This window comes from Carassius carassius, chromosome 24, assembly GCF_963082965.1.
Source record: "Carassius carassius chromosome 24, fCarCar2.1, whole genome shotgun sequence".
In the NCBI taxonomy this organism is placed as follows: domain Eukaryota; kingdom Metazoa; phylum Chordata; class Actinopteri; order Cypriniformes; family Cyprinidae; genus Carassius; species Carassius carassius.
In genome coordinates this window covers 25,047,157-25,059,246 of record NC_081778.1, presented here as the reverse complement: position 1 = coordinate 25,059,246, position 12,090 = coordinate 25,047,157, and the positions used below count along the sequence as shown (strand labels likewise).

Sequence of the window (12,090 nt, the reverse complement as noted above, 5' to 3'; positions counted from 1 at the left end):
AAATCTCTGCGCAAAGCATACTTTGATGTGATCGCTGTTTCAGTCATGACTTTGTAATCCCACTTCGCATTTGACCCTCCTTGAGTTATGCTTTTTCTGTCGTCTTCACTAAGCTCCTCATGTCTGTCAGTCATAATGGGATGTTCTATCAGGGTAATGCAAGAACTAATTACTGGGTCACTGGGAACAATTTCAAAACACATAGGAGCCATTCAAAGTCACTCCGTTTTCTCTCTTTTCCAGGTTTTCAGCACAACTTGGTTCTTCCAAGAGCCTGGAATGGTGGATTCAGTTGGAGTTGACCATGTTTTTAAAAAACAGGCTCTGAAATCACTTAAGCAGCAGCTGCTTATCATTAGACCCTAAGTGTGTGTGTGTGATAATATCTCATTTAAGAAGGCTTTGCAGAATTGCTGGGCCTGAGTGAAAAAAAAAGGCAAAGAGGAGACAGGTTTGCACTACATCTGTGAAGACTCTTCCGCTTTTGCTGTGGGGTGGGGTCGAGCGGTTTTGAAATCCACTCACCAGATTGAATGCACAGACATACCTCTGGTGAGCATCATATGCTTGACTCAAGCATCTCGAATGAGTAGAAGCAAGGCTGGACTGGTTTTCCTCTACTATAAGAAGATGAGCCCAGTGTTTGGAACCTACTTTGAAGCCAAGCTTACTTTGTTGCCAACCTACAAGCTACTTGTAAATTAAATTATATATTTTAAATATTTAAATATATAATTATAACATTGTATAATTGATTCATAACTATGAATCTGCCATTTTGTCTGACAAATAAACCAGACAGGAGTAGATTAATGTTGGTGGACTTGAACTTGAAAAATAGTGTGCATTGACATGGTTCTTTCCATGGTTGAAATAAGATACCTTCTGATGTACATTTATGTTTATTTCGTGTTATAACTAGTAAAGAGGTTAATCGGTGCACATGACGTTTGATCTGAGGCACCACAGCGATCTGTCATGACACATTAAAGAGCCAAAAAAAGGTATTTATTTTTTTAAGTTTTGAACGGCACATTGTCATTGTCCTCTTTGCTCCGCGATATGTTTTTCACTGCACGAAAACATGTGTGGCGTAAGAACACCATAGCTTGACGGGTCTTTGCAAAGGGTCAATTGACTTTAAAAGATAGTTCAACCAAAATTTACAAAAAATCTGTCATCATTTACTCAATTTTATGTGAAAAAATAATTTTCTTTTATGTTTTATGTTTTATGTGAATTGCTATGTTTCCATTCAAAGTTGATAATTTAACTTGACAAAATTGGAATATTGCATAAAACATTTGCAAATAAAGCACCATTTCCATTCAACGAGTCAAAAAGGCCAAAATCTTCACTACCTGATACAATGCCACTAAATATCACCAAGTAAAGTAGGAGATGCCTAATAATTTCATATATAATAAATAACTTGATGCTGCTGTTTGGGAACGCAGTCGTGTAAGACAGTTCTGGGAGGCCATTATACATAAATACTTATGATGACAGGCATTGCTTAGGCATTTAAGAAAGACCATAAAAACATTTATGATGCTGTGCAATGAGATCGGTTCGCTGGTTAGTCCATGTATCCCATCTCATAGCGCAAAGGCACATTACTTTTTTGATGCACATGGAGGATTGTTTGTGTTTCCATCGTTGTTTATGCACATTTTGTCTTATCGGATAAAATGTTTATCTGACACAATTGTGTGCATATGTTTTTTATGGGCATTTATAGAATTTATGTGTATTAAGGAAAAAAAATAAATAAATTAAAACAGAAAAAAAGTGAATGTAAATTAGCAGTAAATAATAAAATAACACTGTTTCACAGAAGAAAAAAACTCTGGCATGACATGAGGGTAAGTAAATGATGACAAAATGTTCAGTTATTGGTGAACTGTCTCTTTAAGAGCAGAAATTATCTGACACGAAACATCATTGGGATATCAATTAGTGTATCAACATCATACCTAGTGTATCAGTACACCTACAATGGCAGTAGAGGCAATTAATAAAAACAAAAAATTTATATAACATTTAATTTATATAAATTAATTTCTTAATTAAAAGTTTAATCGAAACGTTTATATAATTAATTTGAAAAATTAAAACAAAAAAAAAACTAGATTTAGCTGTTTTGCTTTAATATTACAATACTTATTTCATGAAAATGTAAAATACAGTGCAAGGAGTTTCAGAAACACAACTGACAGCTGATTCAAATTAATTTGTCATTGAGGTTTTTTTTACCCTTTTAACTGGTTTGTTAAAATGAACCATCTGAGTGAAGAAACTTGCTAAAAGACTCTACAGTGTTATTTGAGAAATTCATACTTTGAGAGCATGTTTAATTATTACCTGATCTCACTAAATTGTTTGACTGTGTTGCGATAAAATACCATAAATTAGTAGCCTCTCTGCTTTTGGTTAGTTGCTCCCATACACTGCTTCAGCCTACCACTGAAGCTACCCAGATAAAGAGAGCATGTGGGAAGGATGAAGCAGAGATAATTGCTAGAAAATAAACTCTGAATGTAGGGAGAAATGGTGCAATGGTACCATCAGTTTTTCCACAGGTTGTCAAGTGAAAGCCCTCTTCCTCATCTTTAACCCTCCTTTTCTCCTTTTACATTTTAATCTTTCAGTGTCACCACAAGGAAACCCCCCACGCCCTCTTTCTCAGGAATAGATTAAAAGGTTCCAGACTGAGAATTAGGATAAAACTTGCAAGTAGAGACTAGTTTCAACCATAACCTTTACAGCAGCCATCAAGGTACTTAACAGCTTACTGATAGTTCTCTTCACGGAGGGCTGTGAGTTTTAAAGCTGACTTCATGACTTTATGAATTATTTTTCATGTGATTTATAGCCTATGTTAGTAAGCAGCCTTCCACTGAATGAAATATATTGTCCCCAGATGACCTGTTTGTGCACATGTGAAGTTCTCTGTTCTCTCTTTACTCATACGGAAACCCTTTTAAAGCTTTCTGATTGCCAATATCCTAGACGTGTAGTTCAATTATTATAGTTCATCCAGGACTAGTGTATGTCAAGGATAACTGATTCATCCAATTTGGTACTATGTTTTATCATCCCTGGTGTTGTAAAAACTGTTCCTATTGTTCTGTTGTTGTTGTAATTATTCCCACTTTGTCACTATTTTAAATGGTCAAATGCAGGCACTTGAAACCTTCCTAAGCTTCTGAGGTTTACGGGTAGTTTTGATAATCCAGTGGGACCGAGGTGGACCTCAGCCACACGAAAGGACTTCAGTTGCCTAAAGTGGTACCCATATGTAGTTAAAGAATCAACACAATTCCACAATATGTCCTTCCAATGTGGTAATGAGTCCTGTACCCTCTGGGATAGAATGGGTTGCAGTTAAAGTGATTTCATTTGGGACCTGCAAAAGAACAGTTGCTGTTGGTCCCTCTGTCACGGGGCAACTTTTTGAGCAATGTTGCCGGGCAACTTTGGAAAATGTTGCCGTCAACAGGCAACCAGGTGAGACACAGGGCCCACGTCCAATCTTAAGTATCCAGATAGACATTTGTTATCCATTCTCAATTAGAAAGTGCACAAGCAACATTACTCAAAAAAAGTTGCCCAGTGTATCATCAGCCTCACACCAGAGAACTCCATTTGTCAGACAGTGTAAGTGGTACACCTATCCTTAATTCAGTTTTACTGTTTGGTCATTGGTAATTTAGATGGCTCTTGTAAAGTTCCATTTAATATACTCTACATTTATAGAGACTTTAATAGTTGTCATTTTTGTTAATATTATTGTGGTCTACAAAAAAAAAAAAATGACTGTTAGGCCTCACTTAATAGGAATGAATATCATTTGCATTTAAGAACAAAACATCAAACCAAGTGGCATCTGTAAACAATTGATGTTAGACTTTTTCTCAACCGCTTTTAGAATGACTTTCCAACCAATTGGACTTTTAACTATTAATGCTTGACAACCACAGTGTGTTTTTATTTAAATTACTTTTATTTATTTATTTGTGCTGTTATATATTCTTGTATTTTTTGCCACTTGGTTTGATACAATGACATGCTAATGCAATGACATTTATAAAAGAAAAATTTATACAGGGTGGAATAAGCCATTTTTTTGTGCTACTAGTGTCACTTAGCAGAACTACAAAGCATGTTTTCAGACAATCTTTGCAAATACCCATTTCACATATTACATCTTCCCCAACTCAACAACACAAACCGCTCTAACAGGTCTACAATAATGAACGGGCAAAATAACGGCTACTTTCAATCAAAGGTCGAACATATTATGAGTACTTTTAACTTGAAGTTTAGCTTACCTGTAAACTCAAGTTCATTGTATCGATTGAAACCCAAACATTACATCAAATTCCTCAATCTTGTGAAAACACTGCCATTGTTTACCCTTGTTTTACCCCGTTGTCTGTTTTTGTGTATTCTGGCAAGTCTTGGAATTTTGGCCTGGACTTCTGTAACAGAGTCTGAATTTCTTTTTCACTGGTTAAACACCAGACTGAATGCAATGCTTGGATGAAAATGTTTTGGTCCTGAGACTTCCAAAGAAGTCACAAAACTGGTTGAAAATCTGTGAACTTATTAAAGTATCTAAATACATTTTTTAAGTAGCTTCCTCTCTTGCAGGAAGCCGCCCGTGTACAATGCAAATAGATGCTCCAAGGTCCTCATGAATAACCCAGAGGGCTTGTTGTTCGCACTGGCAGAACAAAATGACATTTTTGGGTGTGAGAAAGTCAACCGCATGATATATTCACCATAAACAAAACAGGTCAGATGGCACAGACTCTTTCAGTGAGGCACTTTTAATTTGACAAATGGAAAAATGCGGCTCGGGTTTACTGCTCCCTAAACATGGGCATCACTTTTGCACCGCAGATGGCTGCCGAATACTATGCATTGGTTAAGTGACCAATAAATAGACTGGCTACAAAATTTACGCCTTGTTTACAAGGCACTGCCATATATGATTTAAAAGCAGTTACTGTTACAAGTTTAATAACTTAAAAATGAAGTAGGTCTAAACTTTCAACAGCCAAGGCTAACGTGGTTCACAGTCGCTTGGATATGACACTGGCTCGAATGTCCACAGTATAATTTGCTTTATTGTTTTTTTTTGTTTCATCCAGACCACAGCAGAGAGGCATTCCTGCCACAAGTCTTTCAGAATTAGATCACCCCTAAAGCTTGATGATTCAACTCAACATGCACTTGACTTGAAAACCACACTAAAACCCAAGTGGAAAAAAAGGACAAAGATAAATCTCAAGCAACAGTTTGCAGCAGAGTAGGAAATTTCATCTTTTTAAATGGTCTGTTTAGGCTTATTTTTTTGTCCCACTTGCATTGGGCTTTCATCGGATTCCCATAGTCTGTCCTTATTCCCATGTGTGTGTGAGAACAACTGATCTAATTATGTCATATTAGTCTCCTGTAATCATCTAGGCCTTCAAAAGAGGCCCCAAGGTTAATCCTATTGGAAGACCACCTTCATTGCATCTCAAGAATTTTTTTTTTTTTTCTAGTAGGGCCAGGGGATCTTGCCCAGGGGATTCAAACTTTATCTACAGTTGAGTCTTTTAAACCCAAACTCACCACATTCACTCATAGACACGTATAGCATTAACTAAATTCTGATATTCCAATGCAGTGATTTTTGATATTGCAACATCTGCACTTGATCACGGATGACAAATGACATTTCATGACGAGTCGTGTGCCAATAGTTGCTCTTTTAGCTTTTCCCTGTGCAGTTCCCTAAAGTAAGCGATCCAGAATGTGATGACAGCCTCCCTATGGCTGCAGTATATCAGGTGGAGGACAGAGGCAGCTTTTCTGTTACAAAGCTCATTTATTAGCTGTTGCTCCCTGTCATAGATTGGACATGTAGTGACACAGAGACTCCCAGAGCTCTGATTACTTTGGGAACAAAAGCGAGTGGATCCATCTGTGTGGCCTTCTTTTCGGACACCGCGCCAAGATCTCTACAGCACAGTGTAACTCGACCAGCCAGAGCATGTGTTTGTCAAACAAAAGATGCAGTTCTGCCCCAGTGTCTTGGCTGATGTAAAGACAAGGGTGTTAAAGACAATGACATGATGAAGATGTACTTTTTTTTCTTTTTCTTTCTTTCTTTTTTTTTTCTTTTTGAATGGCATGTTTTACATTCTTACCCTACAGCAAAACTACGAGGCAAAGCAGCTTGTCTCTTTAATCTGTGTGTCTCTTCGGTTCTGTCTAAGTGTGTATAACATTAGTTGCAACTATGATTTAGCAGTTAGAATGCATGTGAACATGATCAGTCGTGCTCATACTGGCACCACAAGTTCAAGTCTCGTCTCTGTAATAGTGTTAAACAATTATGATGGCCCACTGGCTTTTTGTAAGGAAAATGTTAAGAATTATACATTTAAAAATGGTAATTATAATAATAAATAATAAAAGTAAAAATGAATAATAACAAAAATGAAAAATAGTACAAAAAATAAAATTGTGGGTCCAGTGAAAATTTTGGCAGGGCGAAGCAGACTCAGAACTGGGCTAGCTGAAAACATCCCTTCATAATTTCTCCTAAGATGTCCTGTCATCTCTCTGCTAATAATTAAGCAATAACATATGAAGATTGAACCTATTGTGTATGTAATTAGGCTTAAGGAGTGTTGCTTGTCATTAAGGACATACAGGACTAGAAATATTGGTTTTAAAATTTGCAAAAGGTCAAAAAATACTTTATCAAAGTCATTGGCCTGGGAGTGATAATGATGGTGATTACGGTTGTTGGAGTGCAATATGTCTGTGTGTGTGTGTGTGTGTGTGTGTGTGTGTGTGTGTTATTTTCTCTGCATGAGATTGTTTTGGACTGGTTAAAGAAAGCGTGAGAGATCAGGAAAAGTGGGCGGAGGCTTCAGGGGTTCAAAGGAGAAAGGGGAAGGACTCATTTGTTGGGAAGGAATGTAGTTGAGGAGACAGGCTGGTTTGCTGGAGATGGTCTAATTAGGGGAGTGTGATGGTGAGAACCATCCCAAAACCCAGAGAGGGTCAGAGATTAAAGCACAATCTTTATCTCTTTGTAATGTGCCAGATTCTCTCTTTCAAATCCTTTTGTAAATGCATGCTTACCTGCAGACTGGAAAAAGTTACCAACTTCCTGCCACAAACAGGTGCCCTGGCGTACCTGAGCGGAACCTGCAGCCAGCTTCACATGGTTGTGGATAGCTGTAATCTGAGATCCAGTGCCTATCAGGCAATCGGGCCTCTGAAGAAGCTTTTAAGAAGCACCATAAATTAGACAGCTCTCAGTGGCTCCTTTTAATTATGTAGGCCAGCGCATCGCCCTGTTGGTGTGGCTCATGTAATTTCACTCTGCCTGACGTGCTATTTGCAGAATCACAACTTGATGAGATGCTGGCAAGCTGCCCTTGATATGCTGTGGCAAGGCGGGGCGTGGGAGGATCGGTGCAGTGGTATTGCCTCCTTCACAGTTTCCTGACCCTTGTTTCCCTTCCGCCCAACTCTGATCTTAACACAGCAGAACTTCATGATGTCCCAGACTAGATCATTTCACTTAGGCCTAAACTACAACCTTATAAGATGTTATGCTAATTATTATTATATGCTGAATATTTGCTCAAATTATATCCTAATGATAAGTTTTCTATCCTTATGATTTTAAGATTAAGTTCCTGCCCAAACATTGCTAATATTTTATACTAATAGTGATTTTATTCTAAGTGTTGTTAAAACTTTGCTCAGTTTTTATGCTAATAATGACTTTATGCAAAATCTTTGTTATTATTATTATTATTATTATTATTATTATTATGCTAATAATGATTTTACGTTAAATTCTTGTTAAAACTTAGCTCAGATTTATGTTAATTTTAATGCCAAGCTCTTGGTGAGAAATTAAGATTTTATGCTAATACAGATTATATGCTACGTTCTTGTTGAAAACCTAAGATTTTATTCTTTTTTATAGTTTATCAAACATTATTCTACTAATTATTTTATGCTATATTCTTGTTCATTATTTGCTAAAATTGAATTTGAATGATTTTATGCTTGATTCTTATTAAGATTTAATGCTAAAAAAATTGTTTTATGCTACGTTCTTGATAAAAAATACAAAATAAATAGTAAAGATTTTATGCGATCAATGATTTTATGCTAATAATGTATGCCACCGCTTACCCAGTCAAGAGAGGGAATAGGAATAAATCTTTCCTTCTAACTCTGTACTCTTGAATGCTTGGAGGTGTTCTGTTTTCCTTTTTTTTCCTGTGAGGGGGTCATGATGAGGTAATTGCTCATTCCGGATATCATCACATCTTTGGAGTTCTGCAGCCCTGAACTCCCACACCCCCCAAATCCCTGGCTCAGCAAGCATGTCAGATGAAGTTGCACTGGAATATCTCACTCGCCTAAAGAGAAATGCTTCAAAAAGGCATCAAAATACCTTTTTCCCAACCCATAATAATCCCTCTCTCACACTGATCCCCTCCCCCACCCTCCAGTCTACTCCAGATGAGGAGGTTTGTCTGCTGTCCCGACTGACGTCTGTCTCTCTTGTTTCTTCACAGGGTGTAGGATAGATAACTGTGAGGCCTGCTTCAGCAAAGACTTCTGCACAAAGTGCAAGCCTGATTTTTACTTGCACAAGGGCCATTGCTTCGAAAAGTGTCCAGAGGGCTTTGCTCCTCTGGAGGAAAGCATGGAGTGTGGAGGTAAGTAAACTTTTTTTTTTATATACAAGCCAACTGGAGAATCCAGATAGAGCTGGTGGCTGTTCTGAAACATAAATGGTATGAAACCGAGCTAGGATGGTCATTAGTTTTACCAAGTTAGTCATTAGCATTAGGTAGACCATCTTAGACCAGCAACAAAAACTAGCAACCAAATGGTCAAACCAATTTAAGGCGGTAAAGCTGTTTTTGGGACACAGTGGCTGGTGAATCACCAAATGACTAGCTATCAACCTTTTTTCAACCAGCTAGAACCTGCTACTAAGTTCCAAAGCACAGCTACCAGTTTAAGCTAGATTTTACAAACATTGTATTTTACCATACTATTACTGTGTCTAATATACTTATCTAATATTACTGAATTGTATCTTACCATATCCAGACTTTCATAGTCTCTATCACTGGTTTTTATCATCAACTAGTTCTCTAAATTCTAGTTCTATTTCACCCAATAGAGGGTTGTGAGGTGGGCCAGTGGAGTGAGTGGGGGACCTGCACCAGAAGAAACAAAACCTGTGGTTTTAAGTGGGGTCTGGAAACCCGAACACGGCATATTGTGAAGAAGCCACCAAAGGACACGATACTATGTCCAACCATCGCCGAGTCCAGGAGATGCAAAATGGCTATGCGACATTGCAGGAAAGGTGAGTGTATGTGATGGGTGAAGCATATATGGATCTCCTCATGCTTTTAAAACAAGACCTTTTTTAAAATACAAATCTTCCATTTTATCTGCAAATCATCAATTTTATTAGGTTTCCAAACCTTCTTCACTGTGGCCTCTCCATCTGCATCTCACCTGTTTAATATTGAGCTCTGTTTTTTGGATTGAAAAGTTGGCTGTCCAACCACAGCCCTTCAATTTGAGTTTTCAGTGTCGACTGGCATTTTCACTCAGGATTTATTAGTATTTTTCCATGCTCACTTTAGCCAGCTCGCCTTAGTTTTTTTCTCTCTCTTTTCTTAAGAGCTTATGTGTTCTCTCAATTATTCTCTTCTCCTCCCAGTGGAATTCCTTAAAAAAGTATGAAGCGCAGGTTTCCTCAATGGTACTCTGTTTCCTTTCTCTATAAGACAGTTTTTGCGGTAGGTGTTGCATGTATTTTACCACTAAAATGAGAAGTCAAATCGGAGGGAAAATATTTTTTTAGTAAATACCGCCAAGGAAACATATTTTATTAAGTGTTTAGTTTAAGAAGATATGGGCCAAGTTTACTTGAGAAATAATCACCGTATTCAGGAGGGCTTATCAGGGAAAACTTACAATGGTAATTAATCGAGACGTTTCATCACAGCAATTTTTTTATTTTATTTGTTTCTGCTCACCTGAGCAACTTAAATCTTATGTGTTCACTGACTTATGATACTGTCACACCAAGTTCACATGTAATTTCAATTTCGGAGGTCAGTAAAGGACAGCACATTCACATTAAGAAAGTTTTTTGACTGATTATGGAAAGGTTAATTGTCAACCCAGAGACCTGAGGCAATAAAAAGTTGAACTTAAGTTTCCACTGTTTATTTAGGTACCTCAGTCTTGTACTATATCTAAATCTCCATAAAGTCCACCTCAGTATCAGGTCACAGTCACTGAATTTTGCTCTGTGAGCTATTACCAGTTTTGAATGCATCGTTAAAGCTTAATCCATTCATCTTCACTCAAATCATTTCTAAGTCAAAAAAATGGCAGTTGCTTTAGTGCTGATTGAGTGAATACATTTCAGACATGTCAACATGACCCTTTTCCCCATCGAGTGGCTGTAAGGTGGGGAAGGAAGGTTGGAAATAGTGATTTTCTGGCCCTATGTTGGCTCTCTCCACAGGAATTTTTCCCTCCTCTTGACCTTTTCCAAGAGTATTTTATATTCATCTTTAATTAAAAACTGGCATTGTGATGCATGGTTACTGGTCTCAGTTATCTCATCTGAGGTCAGTGAGCCATTCTTAAAGTCTAAACTGAACATGAAGTGAAGCAGTTCATTTGTTACTTTTAGATATTACTTCATAAGTAAGCATATTGAAGTCCTGAATTGTATGGTCATGTACACGTGTTTTGTGCATACGCACAAAAGCGTACGCACCCCAAAGCAAATATAGGGATAGGGATAGGCAACGTCGGTCCTGGAGTGCCCCTGTTCTGCAGAGTTTAGATCTAATCCTAATCAAACACACCCGAACAAGCTAATCAAGGTCTTCAGTATTACTAAGGCTACAGACAAGTGAGTTTTTTTTTCAGGGTTGGAGCTAAACTATGCAGGACATCGGCAATCCAGAAGCGATGTTGTCTACCCCTGATCTAGTGTCTTCATTAAAAGAGAGGCCAGGATAACATAGCCCTCGACTGACCTCTACATTACACTGGATTCCCAGGACTTTGCGAATAAGTCCCTGAATGCTACCTAATACGACAGCTTTGCTCTGCAATATAACAAATTACTCTGTGAGACATAAACAGGATTACAGCAAGACTATAAACATGTACACGTGTGTAAGTTTATGTATGCCCTGCTGCCGGGAAATTTGCTCTACATAAGAAGAAAAATTAGGTAAAAGTTGACTGTGGGGAAGTGTGCTAGAATATGACCCTGTTACCATAATGCTCATAACATGAGATACTAGACACCCGCCTGTAGAAATAGGTATAAGATTACGTAACAGCAGACCTTGCAGATTGCTATGGATTAAACAGAGGCAGGAAATATGAGAAGGTAAATAACATCATAGGATTCTAGATGTGACTTTATTACTGGCATTGTTTATCTGATCATCCAGCTTCCATTTCTATGAGCTTAAATGTCGCTGGACATAATTTACAGACCTTTAGCCCTAGCTTGAACTTGGTGCACATGCGACTTAAGAAAAGATGAAAACATCTGGACACCAGTCATTTAGACCATTTGCAATCATCACTGCAACAATGAGTAGTACGCCCTTATTTTCTGTAGATATTTACAGTTACTTTAGATTGGCTGTTAGTATAACTTAAGAGCCTCAAGTATTACTAGGGGTGGGAGAATTTAGTAATGATTCTCAATCAAACCACGTGTTAACATTAATGCATTAGCATACATTGAATAAAAAATTATTTTGCAACATTAATTGATATGAGTTAATGTTAATTTTACATGTACAAAGAAATTTCTAACATTTCAGTTCAGTGAAAGTTACTTTAAAATAAATCAGTATTGTTGCTAACGATTGGTGAATATCACCGTTTATTCAATAGAATATATGGAATATTTACTATTCTATTTAGGACCTGAGAGTCGGTTGCCAGGCCAACGCTCTCCCAGCAGGCTAGACAGCCTCTTTCTGGCAA

General features: G+C 37.5%; 1 protein-coding gene across 2 annotated transcripts in view; it reads left to right on the top strand.

Moving 5' to 3' along the window:
- The window catches only part of LOC132103272 (R-spondin-2-like), a 53,025-nt gene that overhangs the window by 25,267 nt on the left and 15,668 nt on the right, over nt 1–12,090 (top strand). For both annotated transcript variants that reach the window (XM_059508236.1, XM_059508235.1), the window contains exons 3-4: nt 8,610–8,753; nt 9,227–9,415. In XM_059508236.1, the coding sequence (XP_059364219.1) occupies nt 8,610–8,753; nt 9,227–9,415 (333 nt within the window). The remainder of the gene's footprint in view (nt 1–8,609; nt 8,754–9,226; nt 9,416–12,090) is intronic.